Raw genomic sequence first — 24,698 nt, 5'->3', positions numbered from 1 at the left:
ACCTCTGGTTTCCAGTTGTAGGTTCTGTGTAGGTTACTATGTAAGTGCAAACCTCTTGTGCTTTTGAACCTTAGAAACAGTCAGTTGGTCAAAATACTTACAAAGGGAATGCCTTTGACTCAAGCAAAATGCTCACTTCTGGTGGGATTGTCAGCTTTCATGAACAAAAAAAATGAGGGCAAACTTCAGACACTAGAAATGTGTGCTTCCCTTCAGAAAACACATCAAACGTCTGAACAACGGAAGTCCATAATTCAAGCCTTCCCTTTGCATCATTTGTATCAACAAGGCCAATAGTCATCAGCTGAGTCTTAGTCTTTCTCCATCACAGTAAACCAAGAAGAAGCAACAACTCTGTGAGCAAAACTCGAAAGCTATGGAGATCATCTCCATAAGCATCAGCAGAAAATCTTTACCTGCTTCTCCACTGGAACTGAATTTGGAAGGTTGAGGAACCAGTTTTGGATATGGTGGAACATAACTCTGTTTGGAACCAAAGGATGAAAACAAATCGCTGTGCAATCTATTGCTGTTGTGCTTACTTCTGTGTGGCCAGAATATCTGCTATATAAATCTGTAAGGAAACTATTCCGCCCTTCAGAAGGAAACAAAGCTGTCCAGCAACCTCAGCCAATCAAGAAAAGGAAAATGCAAAATAAAATATTCTTTGGGGAGCTTAGGAAAAGTCAGAGAGGTGGAATTCTCACAGTTCAACTTGGCTTTCACTGAATTGTGCCTGTTCAACTTGAAAACACATTCTCGTGGCCAAGTTATATTTTATATGAGGTTTTGCCCATGATGAGTGACCACATTGAAGATTACCAATGGTGGATTCAGAGCAAAGATGATTGCCTCCTTCCAAGCAATAAATTTCTTCCAAAAGATAAATGTTCTTTTCTTAAAGAAACAAAAAAAAGGGGGATGGACAATTCTTAAAAAAATAGACAAGAAAACATAAAAAATAATAATTTATTGGCAGTTTACAAACAGGGCTCATTTAATATTATGAATGTAACGTTGGGACCAAAATATTAAGCAAGGTTGCAAAGAAAACCAGACCAGTTTCTTTACCAATTGTTGTATCCATAATGGTTTGTTCATACAAGCAAGCCACCTTGAACATTTGGTATTTGATGAATGAAGATGCATATCAAAACATGGGTTTTAATTAGGCTGTCTTAAACTGTAGCATTTGAAAACATGAACACAGCATTGTCTTGCTCAAGTTTGTTTCTTTATTTGGTGACTAAATATGGCACTTTAAATATTTTCCCAGATTAATTCTGACCCTTTCTACTCGCACTTACTTGAAGGTCCTGTGGATTTCAAGAGCTGATGCTTCCAGGTAAATGTACTTTTGACATCTTTGTGTGTTTCTTATATTTCATCCCTACCTACCTACCTACCTACCTACCTCTATCCATCCATCCATCCAGGTATCCATGAATTCATGAATCCATCCATCCATCCATCCATCCATCCATCCATCCATCCATCCATCCATCCATCCATCCATCCATCCATCCATCCATCCATCCATCCATCCATCCATCCTCTTCCACGGCTGCAAGGCATATTTATTGGGCTCTTCTTCACTTTAGATTAATAATCTCTGGTTGAGTCATTGCTCTCACTGCCTTCACTTATGGATTCACTGTCGCTCCCCGCATCTTCTGATGGAGTGCTGCTGTTGCTCGCCCCAGATTCACTGTCACTTGCATTTTCCGTTGTATCCGTTGAGTCACTGCTGGCAGTGTCATTTTCAGTGCTCAGAGGCGCGCTGCTCTCACTCTCGCTGCTGCCATTAGATTCACTGTCATCCTCATCGCTACCATTGGATTCACTCTCACTCTCAGCACTGCTGCTATCATTTTCATTATTGCTGTCAGAATTGCTTTTGCTCTCACTGCTGCTGCTTTCACTGCTGCTGCTGCTGCTGCTACTACTACTACTACTGCTGCTGCTGGATTTGTCACTCTCACTGCTGCTCTCAGATTTGCCATCACTCTCACTGCTACTACTGCTGTCACTTTCACTGCTGCTCTCAGACTTGTCACTCTCACTGCTGCTGTCACTCTCACTGCTGCTCTCGGAATCACTTTTGCTCTCACTGCTGCTCTCGGAATCACTTTCACTCTCACTGCTGCTCTCGGAATCACTTTTGCTCTCACTGCTGCTCTCGGAATCACTTTCACTCTCACTGCTGCTCTCAGAATCACTCTTGCTCTCACTGCTGCTCTCGGAATCACTTTCACTCTCACTGCTGCTCTCAGAATCACTCTTGCTCTCACTGCTGCTCTCGGAATCACTTTCACTCTCACTGCTGCTCTCAGAATCACTCTTGCTCTCACTGCTGCTCTCAGAATCACTCTCACTGCTGCTCTCAGAATCACTCTTGCTCTCACTGCTGCTCTCAGAATCACTCTCACTGCTGCTCTCGGAATCACTTTCACTCTCACTGCTGCTCTCGGAATCACTCTCGCTCTCACTGCTGCTCTCAGAATCACTTTCACTCTCACTGCTACTCTTTGAATCACTGTCACTTTCACTATTGCTCTCAGAATCACTCTTGCTCTCACTGCTACTCTTAGAACCACTTTCACTTTCGCTGTTGCTGTCAGAATCACTGTCACTCCCAGATTCGCTGCTACTCTCAGATTGGCTTTGACTGCTGGCTGGTTGACTGTCACTCTCCTTGCTGCCTACTGCGCCATCCTCTGGTTGACTTCCACTGTCTCCCTCATTGCTCTCAGATGGTTCATTGCCCTCATTCTCATTAGCACTTTGTTCCGAGTCCTCTCCATTGCTCCCATCAAGAGAGGGATCTTGCTGGCTACTGTTCCCTGTGTCTTCAGACCCCTGGCTTTCATGAGGCTCATCCCCTTGCATTAATTCATCGCTCAAACTATAAACGCTGTTGCTTTCATTTGCGCCGGTCTCCTGGACGCCACTGCTGTCCTCTGAATCACTTCTAGGCTCAATCCTCTGCCTGCCTGCAGCCTGAGAGGTGGTCACCTGCTCACCCTTGGCCTTTCTGTTGCCCGGGACTGGGTTCCTGCCATTTTCATTTTTGTTCCCACCATTTGCAGCGCCGTTGGTTGTAGCTCGATTGCTACTATCTGCATCCTGGAGACCAAAAGGAAGAAAACATCCATGGAATGGAAATAAACTGTGAGACCATGAGCAACATACATTTGCTGAGATCTGCACATGCTCAGAGGCAATATCCACTGCAACTTCTAATGCCCCAGTGAAAAACTAAAGCTGACATGCTTTGGGTAGAGGCGAATGGAAACTTTATTCTAGTTTCTTTTTTTATAAGCATTTGCCAAATTTTGGTAACCCATCCACCCAGTGCTTTTAAAAGTCTGGGTTTTAAACCTTAGGTATTTAACCATCTTAGAGCTGGATTAGGGTTGCCACGTTTTTTATATAAAAGAGGCATCTCATCTCTAATGCCTAGATGCCAGGCAGGTGCAAGATGGGCTTCCCTCTGCTGGATACAGCTGCTTCTGTTGTATTTGGCTGGTGAAAATTGGGTAGAACTTTGTTTCCAGTTGTTTATAAAAACTTTGACAAAATTCACAAATTGCTTCATTGTGGGGAGAGGGAGGATTTGAAGTTGAAGAAACTGAAAGTTAAGAAAGTAGAAGCCACTTATAGGGACTCAAAAAGGTGTGGTTTGCAGTGCCCTGGGGGAAAATTGATTCATTCATCATATGGTCACCAGAAAAAAAAGGGTGAAACAATTTGCCCTCAAAATGCACCAAATTGCAGGACAAATGTCCTTCTGACATACTTTGTCAGGACTGTCTACTTTTTTTTTCTGTGGGTTGGTGTGCTCTCGTTTAGTACATCCCCAGCATGTGCGGTCACGACCAAGGCACCTTCTGGTTTAAATTTTTTGTATTGTTGAAGTGGTTTAATAAACAAGCCATTTCAGGTTATTGGCAAATTGAACATTTCTCCTGCTCCTCTGTGGAGGGGCAGTGGAAGTGAAATTAATTTTGAGGGTTTTTTTGCATCTGCTAGACCATCACTGATGCACTGAATCATTTAGATTAAATTTTTTTAAAAAAATATTTTGCTTTTGTGCGAAGTGGCAATCAAAACCATGACTGTAGGCAGTTTCTTGATTGGCACTACAAATAACTTTTTAAAATTTCATCTAAGTGATTTGGTACATCAGTGATGCTCTAGTGTTTATTTTCTCTCCCGCATCACCCCTGATTCTGGTATAGATATTTTGTCAGAAGAAATGGAGTGAGCAGGCATGTTTGGGGGTTCATGCGCTTGGAGCTTAACAAAAACCTTGCAACTTAAGAAAGCAATGAAAGATTTTGGGGTGGGATTCCCTCTTCTTCTTTTCTTCTGTGGGGGGGGGTTGTTGTATGTAAAAGAGAGACAGAAAAAATGAGCATGGCTGGCTGGAAGGCAAAGTGCGAATGGAGGTGTGTGTGTGGATCCACAGCAGAGTATTAAGAGTCTCTTTTAATTTTATATGGACACAACGATGCTGTTGGGAAGGTCTTGTGTTTGGATGCACACACACACTTTTCTTTTTAAACTGCACCCTTCAAGCAATCTGTGTGTGTGTGTGTGTGTGTGTGTGTGTGTGTGTGTGTGTGTGTGTGTGTGTGTCCACAAAGGGGGGAATTCCTTTCTTTTGTTCCCACTAACGAGATCAGGGTTGGGGGTGGGAGATTGGCCAGTGATGGGTTGCTTCCCCCACCCACCTCCAGCACCCCCATGCATAGTTTGCCTCTCTCTTTCTCTGCCTTTGCTGCCTTTCCAGTCTTTGCCTGTCTCTTAAACTTTGGCTTGGCACAAACTTGCCATTCATGATACTGGAAATAGGGTCAGTTGAGGTCGATATGGCATTTGGACATGAGGATTGCACCAAATGGCATATTGCTTCTCTCCCTGGCTTCAACCAACCCTATTTAGTTTTGCACCAAAAGGGCCGGTCTGGATATGGCCAAAGTGGCTACCAGGCAATCTAACTACAGTGGTGCCTCGAATAGCAAGCGTCTCTATTAACGAAAAAACTGAATAGCGATGTGGTTTTCGGGGCATTTTTAAGCCTTGATTAGCGATTTTTCCTATGGGTGATTATCGGATAGCGATCTTCAATGGTTTCAATGCATTTCAATGGAGGAAACGCGGTTCGTGTTCGCTACTTTTAAAGGGTTTAAAGTTAAGGTTTTCTGTTTGAAATGTTTGAGATCGTAAAGTGCAGTTAATAAACCCTGTGTTAACCCAATTTGACTTTGTTCTGACTCTTTGTTAATTTGTGGTTGATTCCCCCCCCCCTTGAGATGCATTGAATAGGGTTCAGTGCATTTCAATGGGGGAACCGCATTTTGAATAGCGAGGTTTCCTATGGAGATTTTCCATTAACGACGGCAATTCGTTCCAATTGGAACGGATTAGCCGGCTTTCAATGCATTTCAATGGGAAACCACATTTCGAATAGCGAGTTTTTTTAATAGCGATTTTTTAACGGAACGCATTAACCTCGCTATTCAAGGCACAACTGTACTTGAATAGGGCTCGTCTGCCTGTTGATCATAGAGCTCTATTTTAAGAATGTCAGAGGAATTAAGAAGAGTTGCAGGTGCCTTTCTCAAGACATTCTATCCCCTTGAAATGCAGAACAATGTGTTGGAAGGGAGATATTCAGATCTGTCCTACTTCTCCATAAAATGTAGAACAACAATTATATGCTGAGCTTACCCCATTCCTGGTATTTTCAATGACTGTTGGTTGTTGGACATTTTGTGCACTTGTATCTTCATTATCTTGGGAGGTCTGTTGCTCACTGGTATCGAGTGAATCATCCATGTGGCTTCCTTCACTCTCTCCTCCTGTATTGGGATTGCTTATTTCTGTACCATCACCATCAGCTGGACTGTTGCCTCCATTGTTCTGCTCTTCACTCTCATTTCCCCCAAGATCTGGTGTCCCTTCTGAATCTTCATCTCCCCTGCCATCAGTGGAACCTTCTTCCTCGGGATTTTCACCATTACCACTGCCACCTTCTGTGATGTCTACCCAGTGTGCACGTTCTCCATTGACTTTTGTTCCCAAAAATGTATCTGTTGTGTTTCCTTCAGGGCCTTGACTCACCTGGTCACCTCCCTCTGTACCTATCGGATTCTGAACTTGGTCAATCTGTTCTCCTGTAGTGTCACCGCCATATCCTGCATCAGCTGTATTGTTAACCTGGGCTTGTTCTCCATTACTGCTCACATTATTTTGACCGATCTCAGAAAGTTCTGTCTGGGCTGTATAATTAACATATGCTTCTCTTATTCCACTACTGGCATCACCATTTTCCAAGTTATTCCTAAGGGTCTCTCCTCCACTCATTTCTATGGCAGTATCTTCTGTATTGCTGCTTATTCTCACATGGCTAGGATAGTTTATGGATCCTCCATCCCCATTACCACTTTCATTAACAACATCAGCAGTTGCATTGACCACATCTGCATTCATGATGGGTTCTTTTCTTCTGCATTGTTCATGATGACCAACACCATCACCTCCTTCACTGATACAACTGTTATTTTCAATGGTATTTCCTTGGTTGCCATTGTCATAAAATCCTGTGTTGTTCGCTGCACCATCATGTGCTCTGTTATGAATTGTATTCAATACGTCCTATGAAGAAATACAAGATCAGGAGACAGAAATAAAAGAAAAGCTGAGCCAGAGGGGGAGACTCCAAGTGTGAGCTGTGCAATCTGGATTTGTTTTGTATTATAGATTTTTTTACTTTACATTACACCACATGATAAGAATAGCCACTTGATTAGTGTGAACTCAAGCTTACAAAATGACCTGTACTAGCTACCTTAGGATGACAGTCAAGTTATTTGCTTGTAGGGTTCCTGGAGACATCTAACGGGCCACTGTGAGAATTAAAATTGCAGATTGCTAGACTCAGAGTTATAGACCCGGAAAGTAATTTTCTACAGCTTTGCTGCTCAGTTACAGATGACTTCAGCTTATCTTTATATTATTTCCCCCCTCTTAAAACTAGCTGTACATCTGAAGCTAACTTGCTGTCTTCAACTGCAGTAGAGGACATTATTCCATAAGCAACACTGAAGAAAACTGAACTTCCATTTTGACAGCTTTCAACTCTGGACAGCAGGAGCCCTATCTTGTTCTTCAATTCCAGATATCTAAGGCCAACTTTGCCAAGCTTGAAAAGAGCCTTGTTTGGATAAAACTAGGGGAGCCAGGGTGTTAAGCTTATGTATTTGTTTAAAGCTTCCACAAAACCTCAAACACTGTCTTGTTTCATTTGAATTCTTAAAAACAACACTATTATTTATTGTATCTTTCTGTCTCTCATATTCTCTTATCTGTTTTCTTCAAGCAAGATGAATATATTTGTAATAATCTTTCTCTGAGCCATTTTTATTCTCTAAAAATTTTCTCCTCGGTGACCAAAATAATAGGACTCGGTGTGTTCTGACTGGTGAACAAGCTGCAGTTAAACTTGTTTGGCCTTGAGCAATGGGTACAATGGCAGGTGGGTGGGCTGTTTTCAGGAGTAAGGCCACGTGCTAGAACCTGCGACAAGAGCTAAAACGGGAATTCAGTCCTGCACAGACAGGAAAACCACTGTTCCTTAATTATTAGTTTCCCAGGAAGTGCCAATTTAGGCCTGGGCGAAAGGTTAGATTTCAAAGAAGTGTGCGGGATCAAAGCGACACATCTGGGTGTAAAGATAGCATCACCTGACATTTCTGTTTATTTCAACAAGAAGAACCACCAGAAGAGTAGCACTATTAAGTCTGTTGCCCCACCATTTTCTCAGCTCTTCTCCTACCTGTCAGAGGCTAGCTAAGTTGTTCTGACTTAAAATGTCTGATAAAATCCTCTTCTCTGTTTAAAGCGCCCAGGTCAACAACGCCCCATTCCTGGAACTTTCTGGGCCACAGAGATATAATGGAACACCAAAGAGGTGTGTATATATACATCTCAAGGGGCTAAATTGTCCCTTGAAGCAAGAGAGAAAATAAACCAGTACCATGCTGGTCATAATGACTCAAGTTCTTGAGACATTCATCCCAGGATGTAAACCATGTGACAATGATTCAATACGACACAGGTATGGGAAGTATCAGAAGAACTAGAAAACATGGCCATCATAAGACCAGGGCCTGACTGTAGCAGCCAATGAGCTTTGTATCAACACAGGTAATACAAGAAGATCTTTTAAAGTCAACTTAGAGCGATGTGAGACACGTTACACAGCACAAACCATTCTGTCTCCTGAAAGATGTGACAAACTAAAAACTCTAGATGAACAGCTTGGAGGATGTCCTACTGAGCCTGTAACATTCACCCCCTGAGGCAGTTAAGTCACTCTGCCTCATGGTATGGCCAACCTTGAACGAGGGGTGTGGTGATACAAGAAAAAACAGTAGTACACCATATAATGGTTAAATTTAACCTGTTACTGATATCATTCTGTAAATTTAGATCGAGAAAACATCCACTGTATTAATAGCAGGACCAGACATGTTGTTTATCTTCCACCTTGTGCATACCAACTGCTTCTTCTTGCTTGCTGCTTATATTAAGTGCTTACCGGCATCCAGATTGGTGCCAGACACCCCAACAAAGTTGTTTTGCCATTTCGAAGAGATATCATGACATTTACTGTATATAGACTATCCACAGCTGCTGCCTGAGGGACAGCGGTTTCTATCAGCAGATCTGTAGACCACGGGACCACATTATGCTATAGGTAGGACTTCTTTTCTTCCTTGCCTTTCGCTCACACTCACCAAATAGACTCATATCTGCAGCCCAATATTGCCAGCCTGTTCCTTTGTAATTTCTTTCCAATTGAGGAGTTCCTCAGTGAGTCAGATTTAAGACAAGCATGAAGAATTGTGCAAATATACTAAACTTAATGAGGGGGTTGACTACACAAGCAGTTAGCCCACCATTTATTTGGTCCACTGCAGGGACAGGCTGTTTAGTCCTAAAGCCAGAAATAAAATGACATATTTGTTGGAGTGAACCAGCCTCCCCACCCCCGAGTGTTCCTACCCACTCTTTTCTGGCCCCTGTCAGGGACATCTACTATTTTGGTGTGAGTAGCATCTCTCCGTTTTGGTTCATTTCCAGCATGTGTGATCACTGGAAACAAACCAAAGTGAGATGGCAACTTAAAGCTTCCTGCTTCAATTTGCTGACTGGTTTTCTATTTCCTCATATTATTAGTGGTTTATACCAACAGTTTCACCACATAATGATATGGGATAACCAAGAAATTGAACATCTCTGCCTGTGGAGCAGAGGGAGGAAGCAAAACATTTTTTAAAAAATTCTCTGTACCTTTCAAAGCAATTTTTTAAAAATGAAAGGCTTCCTCCTGAAAGTGGAAGGTGGCAGAAGAAGGCAAGAGGCAGGACTTTTTCCCCTTTCTTTACAGCCCAGGAAGTTAACTTGCTTTGCCAGAGATGGAAAAGCTATAAAGAAAAAAAAGAAAGAAATCTCCATCTTGCCTCCTTCTTTCTCCTCCCACCTCCAGGAGGAAGTCTTCAATTATTTTTATATCCTCTGAAAAGGTATGGCAGACCAAATAGGGTTGCTATGCCATGTGGATGCAAAGATGGTACTACATGGCATACCTGACCTTAAGTTCGTTTAGCTCACACCAGCCCACTCCAGCCAAGCCATGTGGCAAAGCCCTAAGACAGACAGTCTTGAATGCATGTAAAAGGAAGTGTCACAATGATCCTGAAAAATCAAGTCATACAGATACAAAGAGGTTTTGCAAATATTTGCTTACCTGATTTGCCCTGATGCTATGGTCATTTCTTTGGTCATTTGGTGAGAGCTTGTAAAACACAAAACATAGATGAAAAGGTAACATTGGAAATTAATTACAGGCAATAATAAGCATATAAGACACATGAGAGTTTTGTCTGATTTGTAAGCAGAATGAATTATATGAAAATTTTTCTTGAACTACTGTAAGCAGGACATTAACAGGTTACAAAGGTACTGATTTAATCTGAGCATCCACCAACACAAATAACTTGCATACTATTTGAGTAAAAACAAATATATTTTACACATTGTCATTTTTATTCAATGCATGGCCCTTAGCCATCTGGATGTTCATATCTTCTTCCTGTTTTTCATATAATAATTATTTACCAATCAGCAATTTTTCAAACATAAATATCCGACAAATAACAACATATATAAAGAGCAGACTCCCCTGCAACAAGCCACCAATAATCAACTTTTCTTGCGCATGAGCAGGGAATCCTTTGAAAAGATATGGCATGATAACATAGTAGTGAAACAATGGCATAGAGGCCTTTTGCGCATCTTCTATGAGGCCTAACAGGCTAGAAAAGTTGCAGTTAGGTTCTGTATACTGAAGAGGTTGGAAAAGTTCCTTTTAGAGGTGACACTTTCCTGTCTGTGCTTCCTGGAGGGTCGTAATAAAAAACAACAACAACCAACCAACCAACAAAAAAACCAACCTCTCTTTATTGATGACCTTGCCAGTTGCTTGGCTTGGCCTCGTTATGCCACATACTGCAACCTTCTGTATAGTCTGTTGGAGTTTTATTTGCAACCTCGCATGCTGCCTGTTGTTTGATTGACTGGGAGGAACTCTTCTGGCCTTGGGTGACTGTCAACCTGTTCAGCACTAACCAATCATTCCATCACATGCTCTGAACTCAAAGAGAGCTCAATCTCCTTGCTGAGTGTTCCTTTCCCTCTCTTTAGTCTGTTGAAGGTGTTTGCTATTTGTTTGCTGTTGATCTGTGTGTAATTGTAAGCAATGAAACTGTGACAGAATCCCAGCCAATTTTGCCTGGTAACAGGAGAAATAAGAGGATTGGCTGGGGAATGAAGGAGGTAAGTCTATCCAGGAGAGCCTGAAGGTGGAGGAGCCAGACATGCTGAAGAGAAGGGGAGAAGTTAATTTGTATCTGGAGACTATGGTTATACTGTATTTTAGCAGCAGGCTGTAACTTAAGAAGAGCTTATATTGAACTCCATTTTCTTCATCAATTGTTACTTTATAATAAAGAATATATCATTTTTAAAATTCTTTAATCCTTTGATCTAGTATGTTTATGGATGAAATCAAACCCTTTAAAAGCAGGTTATTTTAAAACGTGGCAAGCCTAGGTAGAGGCTGGTCACAGAGACGTATCTATTCTTTCCCCTACAAATGTCTCAGAATGAGTTGTTGGGGCCTTAAGTGCCTGTTAATGAGAAAGGGGTGGACTATCTGGGGAACTTGTAGCTATTCTCCTCTTGGAGTCTCTGTACTTCCTACTGCAGAGCAAAATGAATTTTGCCACAAATTCAAAACTCTGCAGCATAGACATCCCTCTGCCATGCCGGTAACTATTTCTAGTTCTCTTAAAGTATAATGATGTATAATGAAATGCTACTTAACAGTCATTCCTTTCATGTGAGGCTGTATTCCTTTGTAGCAATGCACACATCTTACTTCCCATCTGTGTCAATGAACAGATGTCACATTTCTCAAAGACAGCTATTTTGGGGGATGGGGGGGAAACTTACCGGGGCTGCCCAGGCCGTTGTAACAATGCAAAGAAACACAATTGTTCTCTTCATCCTCATTGGCACGGACAGTCTGACCTTACACATGAGCTGCAAAGAAACAAATGATTTACTGAATGATAAATCCAAACATACATTCTGTGCTGGTTTCCAGCAAGTGAACAGTACCTTTTTCCAGGATATATCATCCCCTTCTTTTCTCTCTTTTCCATTTTCCCAGCTAAGACCATCAGCAATGCGTACTGTGCCCTTTGAGGAAGCTCACTCCGCATTGGGTGGCTGGGTTTCGTTTGTGCCACAATCATGTTTTATTTTCCCTCCGAGACCGTGGTTTTTTCCCCTTTACACAAACCTTGAGGCTCCCTTTAAGCCTGGAGAGGCATCTTGCTCTTTTAGCTTTCCAAGGATCAGTAGGACTGGAGAATAAGCCCGCAAACTAGTCATAAGAACAACGAGCTGAAATGTTCACACTCAGTAGAGTCAACCCTCAGCAGAGTCAACCCTATAACAAGTCAACCCTTCATCTGTTTATTGTAACCAAATTACCCATTAAGAATGGCAGTTACCAATATAACAAAAAACAACAACAAAAAAGCAAGCAATTATTAGTCCACTGTACCCATTATCATCTATCATTTCAACCAGTCTCTAAGGTGGTCTTTTCAAAGAGCATTCCTTTTTCAGAGGTTGGAAAAGTTTCTTTTCTTTACTACCCCTCTCAAAATTCATGGGTGTTGCTTTGCTAACTGGAGGTTCTGACTGTTGTTATCCAAAAACAGTAACTTTTTGTGTGGAGACCCTTTTTAACTGATGCTAGGGCCTGAAACTGAGGCACCCAAAATTTATTCCCTAACACTGAGGTCTAGTCTTTCTCTATGTCACCATTTCAAGACCGTACTGCACTCTTCCAGCTGAGCAGACTTCTTTTCTAAGTTCCTCCAGATAGTAGCTAAAGATGTTCCTTCACTTCAATAAGATTTTACTGTTTGTTTCATTGATCCAGCTATTACTTCAGTTTGGGTCCCAGTACTGGAGAGTCTGCCTTGATCTTAGGGGCTGTTTTAAGTACATTTAAAACATGCATATTATAGTATTTTATGTGTGGCTTAACACAAGCCATTCTGAGTAGAATGAGATAGAACTGAATCATTATTGATATTACTAGATTTCCCTGAGCAGTCTTGATTTAAATTGTCTAAATAGTAATAGGCATATCTTGGAATCAAAGCTACATAACTAGCTATAATGGATGATGGAGCATTTGGTGAGATCTGCCTGGGCTCTTCTTAGATTGTCATGGTTGAAAATTGTCATATCTTGATCTGCTTGAATGGTCCACTATGCAGTTGGATAGCATAAATCCTGGTCAATGAACTGGGAATTGAGCAGTTTATCCCTGCATACAGGATAAGGATATGAGAGTTTGTAAAACTCACACTTGTCCAAGCTTTCTGATTTGCATTTTGGAGCTCTTTCTTGCTTGTGTCACTTATGGATTTGTTTGTGCATGTGTAATGTCGTGCATATATTCAGGTACTTTAAAAAACTGGGACGTGGTGGCGCTGCGGGTTAAACCACAGAAGCCTCCATGCTGCAAGGTCAGAAGACCTGCAGTCATAAGATCGAATCCACGTGACAGAGTGAGCTCCCGTTGCTTGTCCCAGCTCCTGCCAACCTAGCAGTTCAAAAGCATGTAAATGCGAGTAGATAAATAGGTACCACCTCGGTGGAAAGGTAACGGCATTCCATGTCTAGTCACGCTGGCCACGTGACCACAGAAACTGTCTGTGGACAAACGCTGGCTCTATGGTTTGGAAATGGGGAAGAGCACCGTGCCCTAGAGTCGGACATTACAAAACTAAATGTCAAGGGCAACCTTTACCTTTAAAAACTGTATCCCGTAATTGTGCACATTTTCCAAATGCAAACATCTTATTCCATTGATTAAAGCACATTTCTGTGTATATACTCCATTTCAGAAGTATATCAATATTTCATGCACACTTTTCAAATACATGTATAGTTCAAAAGCTTTGTCTCTCTAAGCAAATCACATGGCAAGCTCAGAAATCTACAGACCCCCATACTGTGTGTTGTGTTTGCATCCATACTCAGTTCTCAGGAATGCAAATGGATAAACCCAAACTCAGAATAGATTTCTCACCCAATCATAATGCAAGATTAGTTTCTTAAATTTCTGAGAAATTGTCTCAGCAAGCAATAGTACATACATTCAAGGTTTGTTATAATGAAGCCTAAATGGAACGTTGCAGGGGAATCCCATGATCTGTTCATACTTCCCTATCTTAGATTTGCATCAGTTAAAATACTGCTTTGTATTTTAATTTGAATTGGGCTTGAGTCTATTGAAGCTTATGCCACATGCATACACAACTGTGAATCATTAAGGCACCACAAGACTCTTCTGATCTTTTAAACAAAATAAAGAGCTAATGGTCAAGAATGGGGATTACTTACCTTGGTCTCCAAGAAAAGCAGCACCTTCTATACCTGGAATCACTGCAACAAGTCCAGCAGAAGCTTTGCTGGCCACCTTTGAACCTTCTGAAATTTAAACTCTTGCTTGGGCATCATACTAACCAATCATTGCTCTTAGGGTGGTGGGAGACACAACGTTGGCAGTGAAGTACATATTAACTGCCCACGTTCCCTTAACTGGACAAGAGAGATTCATACCCCCAAAAACCAGCTTGGTTCCAATGTGACTAGACTGCTTTCCTTCTGCTTAATTAAAAAGTTCTCATGAAACCAGTTTAGCATCTCTTAAATATATAGAATCAGCTGGCTAAAGTAATCAGCAGTGCCTCCAGACACGGTGACCCAGACATTTTCCCATTGTGGTTGTCCAACTTTATAATCTGCAACTTTCTCCGGTTAATCGCCATTCTCGATAAAAACGGTGCTTGGCTTGAGATGGGCATTGATTAAGGGAAGGGCCAAGAGAGAGGATGCGTCGTGATAAATCCAGAGATTGTTGATGTGTCATGATAAATCCAGACTTCCCTTGTGAGAATTATTTTAAAAGTCAGTGAAGTGTGAGAGAACATGTCGTTCTCTCACACATGTACAGGAAGACCTGTACAGTCAGGACCTGCAGATCTGACTGTACAGGAAGGCAATGCTCCTAACAGAGGCCCTTCAGGATGTCTCAACCTGGAACCCTCTAGATGTTTTGGAATCCCATAATTCGCACCCAATCGCTAGGAACTAGAAACTGGAGTTCCACATATCTGGAGTTAAGTGGGGCTATTCCAGATTTGTTAGAGCATTAAGAGTAAGCAAAGCAAAAGCAAAGTGTGCTGCTTATATACCATGCCATAACACTGAAAGCACTTTCTGGGTGGTTTACAGGTTTTAATTACAGTGGTGCCTCGCTAGACGATCATAATCTGTTCCACTGAAATTGCTGTTTAGCGAAATCATTGTCTAGCGAAAAGCATTTCCCCATTGGAATGCATTGAAACCTGTTTAATGCATTCCAATGGGGAAGAATCGTCGTTGTCTAGCGAAGATCGGCCATAGGAAAGCCGCTTTGCGAATCGCCGATCAGCTGTTTAAATCACTGCCTTGCAAAGCTTAGGTCCCAAAAACACCTGTTTTGTGAGCGCGGAGGGAGCTGTCAAAATCGTCGTGTAGTGAAAATCGGTTTGCGAAGCAGGGACCAAACATTGTCCAACGAAATTCCCCCATAGGAATCACTGTTTTGCAAATCACTATAGCGATCACAAAAAGTCAATGTCTAGCGAAAAAACTGTCATGCAGGGTAACTGTCTAGCAAGGCACCACTGTATGCAGGCTACACATTCTCCCCCCCCCCCATGAGTTGGGTACTCAGTTTATTGACTTCAGAAGAATGGAAGGCTACTGAGCAGGCTATCTGAGCCTGTCAAACTGAACTTAGGTCATGAGCAAAGTCTTGACGGCAGTGTGTGTGTGTGTGTGTGTGTGTGTGTGTGTGTGTGTGTGTGTGTGTGTGTGTGTGTGTGTGTGAATTCTGAATTAAAAAATCATTGTTTTGGTGAACTGCCATGTCACCTGTCTGTTTGAACAATTGCCTTGTTTATTTTATAGTTTTTTTCTTGCTTTATTATTGACTCATCCAAACCCACATCGAGTGCAAAGGTCATTCAGATCAATCAATAAAAATGAATAAAAGTGAAACATCAGACCCTCTAAGCTTCCCAGTCATCTTTAATAACAGTTTTAAGTGCACTGCTAAAGCCTGATAAGAACTCGCTTGTGGTTTTTGACTTAATTAATCATAATCCTAAAGAAGATTACTTTCCACTCAGATAATCTTACTTAAATCACATGCAAACCTTTATCAAATGTATTACTTATACTCTGTCTTTTAAAAAGAAAATCCCTCAGAATATTTCTGTAAAATTAAAATAAGAAAAAATAATTTTCAAAATAGGATAACTAAATTGGCAAAAAATTAGCACATTCAAGAACGTAGAATCCATTTTAGAAGTAAAATGATTAAGATTAAATGATTAGCTAGATCTGATAAACACTGGGCAAAACCTCCCTGGAGACAATATTTCACAGTTAGAATGATAGTAAACTTTTGAGGCCTCACCTCAAAGGGAAGCTACAAGAGAGCTTGAAACAACTCATGTTTTCCTGGGTCCCCACAGGTAATTCTACAGCTACAGGTAGTTAAAAGCTTATGTAATGGGTTGCCAAGTCAGAAGGATCATATTCCCTGAGATTCCAGTAAGTCCTTATGATATTAAAGAGGTAGGGCAGGCAAAGTGTGGAGGCAAACTGTTTCAAGCCAGCTGTCTGTGGAAATGGGCATGAAGGGGAGCCATGTAAATGAGCCCAGAATCTAGTTGTTGTTGTTTAGTTGTTAAGTCGTGTCTGACTCTTCGTGACCCCATGGGCCAAAGCACACCAGGCCCTCCTGTCTTCCACTGCCTCCCGGAGTTGGGTCAAATCCGTGTTGGTCGCTTCAGTGACACTGTCCAACCATCTCATCGTCTGTCGTCCCCTTCTCCTCTTCACACTTTCCCAACATCCGGATCTTTTCCAGGGAGTCTTCTCTTCTCATGAGATGGCCAAAGTACTGGCGCCCCAGCTTCAAGATCTGTCCTTCCAGTGAGCACTCAAGGTTGATTTCCTTCAGAATGGATCGGTTTGTTCTCCTTGCAGTCCAGGGGACTCTCAAGAGTCTCCTCCAGCACCACAATTCAAAAGCATCAATTCTTCGGCAGTCAGGCTTATTTATGGTCCAGAATCTGGTAAAACCTGGCTAACCAGGTACAACAGGTGGGACAGAGGGACATTTTTCAGCAGATGGGCTGGAAGCAAAATGTGCTCAGCACCTGTAGTGATGGCCACCCTTCCCACTAGGGCTCACATCACCTACCACATACATGGCAAATGGGAAGTCCTTTTCCAGGCCCTACACTGGAAATAGGGCTCATGGGAGTCTCACTGTCAGCACTTGAGAGGCCTTTGTCCAGGACGTACATCACTGCGGCCATGGTTTGTGTAACAAAAGGGGTCACAAGTTGTGATGCTGGTACTCCATTCTCTGCACTGGTCCAAACGGTAGGATGAGCTCAAGTTCATGTACCCAACAGTTCTCTCCCAGTTCCCTCTCTTTCCTCCTGTTTTGTTTTGCTTTGCTTTGCGCTCTGATATTGCACAAGCACAACACAGGGATATCTGTTGTTGTCCTGAGCCAGTGAGTTCTGGCAATACCTTGAGAAAGACACACAGAGAGAATCAAACTTTCTCCTCCATCGGTAGTGCTTAGGCCGAGATTTGTCCTGCTGTGTGAAGAAGACCTGACAAAGCATAGAAATGATAGAACTGTTCGCAAACCTGGCAAGCCCACCTGGGTACACAAAATAAGGCCAGGTTTCAAGTCTAGTCTGCCAGGCTATGCCATTTCTGGCTGCTTAAAAAGGAGTCACCTATCTGAATATTCTCTCATGGGAAAAGATCAATGCACACGAAAATTCCCCATAATATCAGGAAGAATGTGAAACTAAATACTCTTCTCATGCATTGATTTTATCTGCTGCCCCCACCACTAGTCCACCAACATGGCATGGGGAGGTGTTCAATAGTGGAACCTTCTGCCTAAAGTCAAAAGTGTTACTATCTGGGAACTGTTTTCTAGCACACAATTTGAAGTTTCTCTAGTCTGGACAAAGTAGCCATCATAAATGGAAACAACCAGTGGACCACATATATAATCAATCATATTTAATACATGACAGATGGAAAAATGAAGGCAGCTGTATGAACTCAAGTGCAATTTAAGAAACTCAGGGGTCTTACTGGGTAGGGAACACTCCTATATAATGACTTAAAGCTTTCTCATAAGAGGAAGTGAATATCCTCTTGGGTTTGTGAGGTATAATTATGCCTCCAGTTTTGTCTAAATATATTATTTCTGTGTGTAGTGGGGCCAGGAAGGAACACCATACTCTGCTTTAAAGCTTGGAAAAGTGGTATACCTAATGTCAACAGCATTACCAAGCATTAATTTAGCTTATGTTTTGGATTATGCAATCCACTGTAAAGAATTCATTTAGGCTTTTAATCGATTTATTATGATTTCGGAGGTCTATAGCTCTTGCTCAAACTTGTGTGCACATACGTAAGCGCAGGTGGAATTCTGTCATCTGGCCATTTGTGACAACTGCACAGGTGCAACGGCATTTAGCATTTGACAAGGTTCACAATTTTTTATTTGGGGTTTTTTTTTTTTGCATTTAATTTTATTACATAGTTAACAGTCAGTAGTACTTTACATTGGACAATATTTTATAGTGGACAGGTATTTGGAACTGTTTCATGACATTGAGATCTTATAATATCTTCAACTCAGTTTATACTTATTTTTGAAGTCAGCCATATCAGCCATTTGATGTCTGCCAGAACACCAGCCAACAAATCTGAAGCAGGTTCTGAGGTAAATTTTCACAGTATTTGCACACACTTCCTGGGTCCATCAGGCAATCAGCCTTTGGTTTTCTCATGAGTACCCTGAAAATAACTACTATGTCATCAGAATTTTAGTGGAACTGGGACTCAGTCTGAAAGAGATCTTCATTACACATTCCTAAATTATTGTCATATTTTAAATATGATTGTTATTTAAATGTGCTCAGGAATATGCCTTACAGATCTTTTATCTGAAAAGAATGGAAATGACAGTTTGGATGATTCCATGTATTGTACAAATGATTTTAACATGTCTAGCAAAATGTTGTCTGAACGTATTCTAATGATAACCCATGCCTAGTCCCTCTTGCTCCGTCTGAAGAAGGTGACAGATTGATTTCACCAAAACACATTGGGCATTTTCTAAAAATACAATACAGTGGTGCCTCACTTTACGATCACTCCATTTAATGACGAAACCGCATTACGATGAACTTTTTGCAATGTTTCGTATGGGGGAATTTTGCTTTGCGATGATCAGTTCGGGAACCGATTCTTCGCAAAACGATGATTTTCCAACAGCTGATTGGCGGTTTCAAAATGGCTGCTGGGTAAACAAAATGCCCCCCCGCTAGTTTCTGGGACGGATTCCTCGCTGCTCAGGCAGCGAAAATGGCTGCCCTATGGATGATCTTCACTGGACGGTGAGTTTCCAGCCCATCGGAACGCATTAAACGGGTTTTAATGCGTTTCTACAGGCTTTTTAATTTCACTTTACGATGTTTTCGCTCTACAGCGATTTCGCTGGAACAAATTAACATCGTTAAGCGAGACTCCACTGTAAACCTATTTTTTCCAACATCCCAAGATTTAGTTTCTCTTTCATATTTGGGTCCAAAGGGTATTTTCCAGTTTTTAATTTTTCTATCCTTTTGAGAATATCCAAGGCCACCCTACTCAACACATCCTCAAAGCAATTCTGTGAAGGAAGTTGGGCTTTGAGTGAATGATTAAGGGTGTGAGCATACAGCTTGCATTTTGGACCACTCCTAGAACATTTCATACAACACACCAGCAAGAGAGATCCAGTTTGACCTAATCAATGCCCAGATTAGACCTTTTTGACCCTGTAGCAGGGCTACTATTTGGGGGTGGGTGGGCTGAAGAGATTCCCTGATGGACAGAGGGGTCATTTTATGGGAGATCCGTCTTAGCAAAGAGATTAATGTGATTAGACAAGCACCTTCCTCATTATCTATTTGTACCCTAACTTAAGGTCACTTGCTGAGGTTTGAATTTTGATCTGGCTGGGGATAGCCAGGCCATGATGCTAGGCACTCAAACATATATGGAGGGTACCAGGCTGAAGGAGAAGGCCTTCACCACTATACTGCACAAGCTTTTATTCACAACTTGCATAAACTAGGCCCAGGTAGAGAACTGGGAAGAGGTTTGCGTCGTTTTATAAAGTTACCTTTCTGGTACTTAGTGAGGTCAAAGAAGGTGTTCAGTCTAAATAACTGTGCTCATCCCAGTCATTATCTGTCTGGCAAAACAATTCTTGTGGGAAGAGGCTGTCTTTAAATAGACAAACCACCGTGTATTAAACACAAAAGGGAAGTTTCTCTTGCAGGTTGTTTTGGAAATGAGACATAACAATTCTAACCGCAGAAAATATATGTATGCGTGTTTTAGACAAACGTATGAGAATATCAGGATTGATCAGTTCTAGAGATGGGGACAAATAAAAAAAAGTGGTGATTCATTTTGATCCATTTTTCATCAAGGTTAACGGATCAACCAATACAAATATAAGAATATTCTTCAATGAATCGATCTATTGATTCATCTGCATTTTAAATGGCTATAACACTGCCCCCTAACCACCTAGAGACACCAAATTTTCAGGGAAGCTTTCTCAGACACTTTGCTACAAATCCTGAAATATTGGTGAACATTGGATCATGGACTCCCAAGTTATATGGTCACAAAGAGGACCACCCCATGAAAGCTCCCCCCAGGTACCTAGATACTCCAGAATCACAACTAAGCTTCCTATGTCTTTCCCCAACAAGTTTGCCAACTTTGGTGAAGATTGGGTATCAGACATCTGAGTTATTCATCCACAAATTGGGTCCCACCAGGAGAGTTTACCACACGGCACAGAAGCCCATTCTGCCTAGCAGCCGCCAATCAACTGATCAGAAACCAATAGGCAGCCACCACCACACACACTGCCAGCCACCCCAACAGCCTATCTCCACACTGACTTCCTTTCCCTACCTCAGCCCCCACCCCTCTCCCACCAACACCCCCTTCCCTTAATAGCTGCTGCTGGGGTCTCCATCAGGCCTTCGCAGCCACTGCATGTAAAAAGGGAGACTGGCTGCACTTTGCAAAGATGGTGTCTGTGGCTTCATTTAGAGTAGGGAAGCTGCAGCTGCCATCTTTGCAAAGGGCAGCCTGGATTCCCTTAAGGCAGGCTAAGGGAATCCAGGCTGCCCTTTGCAAAAATGACAGCTGCAGCTTCTCTACCCTAAATGAAGCTGCAGCCACCATCTTTGCAAAGGGCATCAAGTCACCATTTTTACATACGTGCCAAGACCTTGGCAGCAGCGATTAAGGTAAGAGGGTGTTGGTGGGAGTGGGGTGGCTTGGGGCCTAAGGTAGGGAACGGAAGGGGGTGGGGAGGTAGGCTGTGGTATTGGGTGGCTGTGTGGGCTGGTGGCTGCCTTTCTGCCACCAATCAGCTGATTGGTGGCCAGTAGACAGAATGGTTTTTTGTTTTTTTAAAAAAATATGAAGGATGAATAAAAACAGGTAAATATTCATCCCTTCATATTTGTGGGGGTGTCTGAAACCCACAAATATGGATTGACAAATATTTAATGAATCAGCTATATTCGTCGGAAAAACTGATTCGTTTTAATATTCATCCCCATCTCTAATCAGTTTTTCAACTAAATTTTCTCTATGAAGGCAAAACAAAATCCTGAGATCATTTTATCTTGGCACTGAATTTGGTTATCATCTCACAAATACTATTCATTCAAAAACTAGCTGTTTATCTATATTGATAAAACATTAAGTTAATTAGCAAAAAAAGAAAAAAAATCTTCAGTTTAAAGCAGAAATCCATAAAACTGAGGAAATTCTGAACAAATTGAACTTCCCTTCATTCATAACATAGGCATATTGATGTACACATCTTTTACCTTAACTTCTATCTGTACTAAACACAGGAGGTGAACTCCACTCTATGATTCCCTAAAGAGAGAGGGGAAAGACAGCTTACGATAAACAGATATCCTTGTCCCCAAGACAGATTGGGCTGGATTAATTTCATAGGTGACTATAACTATGGCAAATGCAAGATCATATAGGGACTTCTCTGTTGTAACCTCTATTCCATTCCGCAAATAAAGGCCAGGAATACATAAAAGCTCGCATGTGGGAATTAGGGGGCATTTTTCACCAATGTTGGTATGAGTCACAGAATCATAGAATAGTGAAGTTTGAAGGGATCTATAAGACCATCAAGTCCAACAATTGATTCTAATGCTCTGGTTTATCCTCACAGAAATATTGTGAAGAAAGTAAAGCCTAGGGTCAGACTGAGTACTGTTAGCACATACTTTAGAACAGTGCTCCCTGAAATGGTAAAAAAGATCTGTTTGTCATACCTTGTGTTTTTGGCTCACCTTTGCATACTGCACATTAGCTTGCTTTGTTTTGTGACTGATCACTGGAATGTAAACATGGGCTTAATTTCTAAGAAAATGCTGTTGCTAGAAGGAAAATGTGCTAATCATAGGGATATGCTTTCCTACACCTGGTTTGACCTGAGAGATAGGAAGTGGTCCGCTGTCATCTGATGAACATCACTAGCCAGGCAACCACCTCTCACTGTTGCACCACATATTGCCCACCTGAGGAGTGGAAGCAGCAGTGGTTGTGAGCCAGACCAACCACCTCTTGAAATGTGTCTCATCATGCAAGGTGGAAGCGGAAGCTGAATCACAACCTTTCCCACACTTCCCCCCCCCCCAACAACTCTGTCTGGCTTCTAAGGATTTTTTTTAAATATCCAAATTGCGGAGAGTCAAAGGAAACGAGACCAACCACCTTGGTTTTGGCTTTCTACCAATATTTAAATATAAGGTTGCACAGAAAGCATAGAATATGAAACTGCAAAGCCAACACTAACAATGCAACCATGCACACGTCTACTCAAAAGTAAGCTCAGTTGCATTCAGCGAGGCAGATGGAGGCAGGGAAGATGCTAAGGACAAAGGAAAAAAGAGGAACAACTTGTGTTTAGAAGAGGAAAAGCAAGCAGAAATGATGGGCAAAGGACCCATGAACATCTTGTCATGCAAAAGCTGACAAAAACTTGGATCTCACCCTGGTTCCCTTGTACCTAAACATATTGGCCAATATCCTCTTCCAAATACCAGCTAGGACAGTCCTATTGAACCAACTGTTGAATGCTAAGTTGACACGGTGGGTCTGCTGCTCTAATTGAGTCAATGGATCAGTTATATAAGTATAGGGGCCTCCTATAGAAGACATTTGTAAAAAGTAAATTACAATGTTGAGCTTGATTAGTATTCATTTAAGTCCCCCCCGGTGAACTTACACTGTGCCTGTTCCACATGTTACTAATTAATGGCCATCAATTAGAAAGTACCTGGGACAGGGTGTTTTCTTGTTGTGGTCAACATATCCTAAATGCTCTGTCCAGAGAAATTGCATTTGGTCCTCCTCTGTTGCTGACTTTCAGTGGAGGTCTAATAATCTTTTCATTCTAAATAGCTTTTAACTGATTGTGATGCTGTAACTGTTTTATCTGCTCCATTGTTTTAAAGTTTTCATTTGCTCTTTTCCAACCTGATTTACCTAGCTTATTGATTTATATCCTGTCATGGGTTTCCTTTGGCATCCTGCCATGAAAGAGATGGAAGTCAAGAAGCTGCTTTTGTAGTGATCTTGCGCTGTGCTATTGTAAAGTACCTGTGGAGAATAACAAATCTGAAAGGACACATTACAAAAATTCTTCTAATCACTAAAAACTCACAAGGAGTATTGAAAGTGAATAACAATAACAGTGCTACCCAGAACTCTGTGCCTACAAAGAGGTGATAGTGGTGAAGACAGAAAATAACTTTTTTGGATAACAACTCTTAGAATATCCTAGCTCGAGCAGGCCATGTTGATGAGGGAAAAGATCAACTTCACATGATTAAGTCATGTCATATACTAGAATATGCATGGGGGCATGGGTGTGTGTGGGGTGTGGGGGTGGAGAGGGTGGGGTGTGTGTGAGAGAGTAAACTCTGCATTAGAGAAAACTACTTTTGTGTTCCATATTATTTTGATTCCACGCCATCTAAATATAGAGAAATGTTCTTCTAAATATAGAGCAAAGCCTAGTTAACAGGTGGGCGGGCTTCGTGTGGCTTTAAACTGAGCCATGAACATTCTGCACAGACATCCTGTTGACACAATGGAGAGATCCTCTCTTGAAGTGCACAGTATTTATGATAGGTTGGGATTTTCAAGCAGGACACTCTAAACATCTAATTTTCCTTGGCAAGGAAAATAATGCTCATGCTGTTCTCTCCAGCATGATGCCTCTGCATTGCACTCACTTTTTTAGATCTCAGTATGGTTTTAGAGTTCAAATAAAAACAAAGATATTTAAAATAGAAACAAATTTAGAACATAATTAAAAACCTGCATAAAAAAAACAAGTGATGGCTAATTAAAATCCCGTCCAATGACGACCCAGCTTTAGAAAGTAAGGTCCGGTCTTAATCAAAAGTTCTTTACCTGCAGATGAAGAATAATAAAGAGAAGGCCAGCCTAGCTTTCTGTGGCAAGGGAGTTCTGTTATTTTTGAATAGCCACCAAGAAAGCCTTCTGTCAGATCTCTACCAGGCATTCCTCTGATCAAAAGTAATGGCTCCTTCAAAGATATTTACACCCAATCGGGTATGGATGGGAGAATACAGTATTTCAGAAAGCATGGTTCCAAATTGCAAGCCATTGAAATGTGCCCAGAATGGACCTGCCAGATAATGATGCTGTCCTAATACAAAAGTCACTTGTTGCTCTCATTTGGCTCTAGTCATCAGTCTCACGGCAGCGTGCTGGACTGACTGAATTTTCTGAATATTTCTCAA

The 24,698-nt window shown here is 41.6% G+C and overlaps 1 protein-coding gene across 1 annotated transcript; it reads right to left on the bottom strand.

Moving 5' to 3' along the window:
- Positions 1 to 775: 775 nt before the first annotated feature.
- LOC110085322 (uncharacterized) lies at positions 776 to 3,053 on the bottom strand. Its single transcript, XM_073002303.2, has one exon. The coding sequence runs from the start codon at positions 2,887 to 2,889 to the stop codon at positions 1,603 to 1,605; it is 1,287 nt and encodes a 428-aa protein (XP_072858404.2). The 5' UTR covers positions 2,890 to 3,053; the 3' UTR covers positions 776 to 1,602.
- Between the last annotated feature and the right edge of the window lie 21,645 nt (positions 3,054 to 24,698).

The sequence above is a fragment of the Pogona vitticeps genome, chromosome 5, assembly GCF_051106095.1.
Source record: "Pogona vitticeps strain Pit_001003342236 chromosome 5, PviZW2.1, whole genome shotgun sequence".
NCBI classification, from domain to species: Eukaryota; Metazoa; Chordata; class Lepidosauria; order Squamata; family Agamidae; genus Pogona; species Pogona vitticeps.
This window is presented reverse-complemented; position numbering and strand designations above follow the sequence as displayed.

Excerpts from the sequence above, each read along its gene's own strand:
- LOC110085322 (XM_073002303.2), bottom strand. The coding sequence starts at position 2,889 with ATGCAAGGGGATGAGCCTCATGAAAGCCAGGGGTCTGAAGACACAGGG.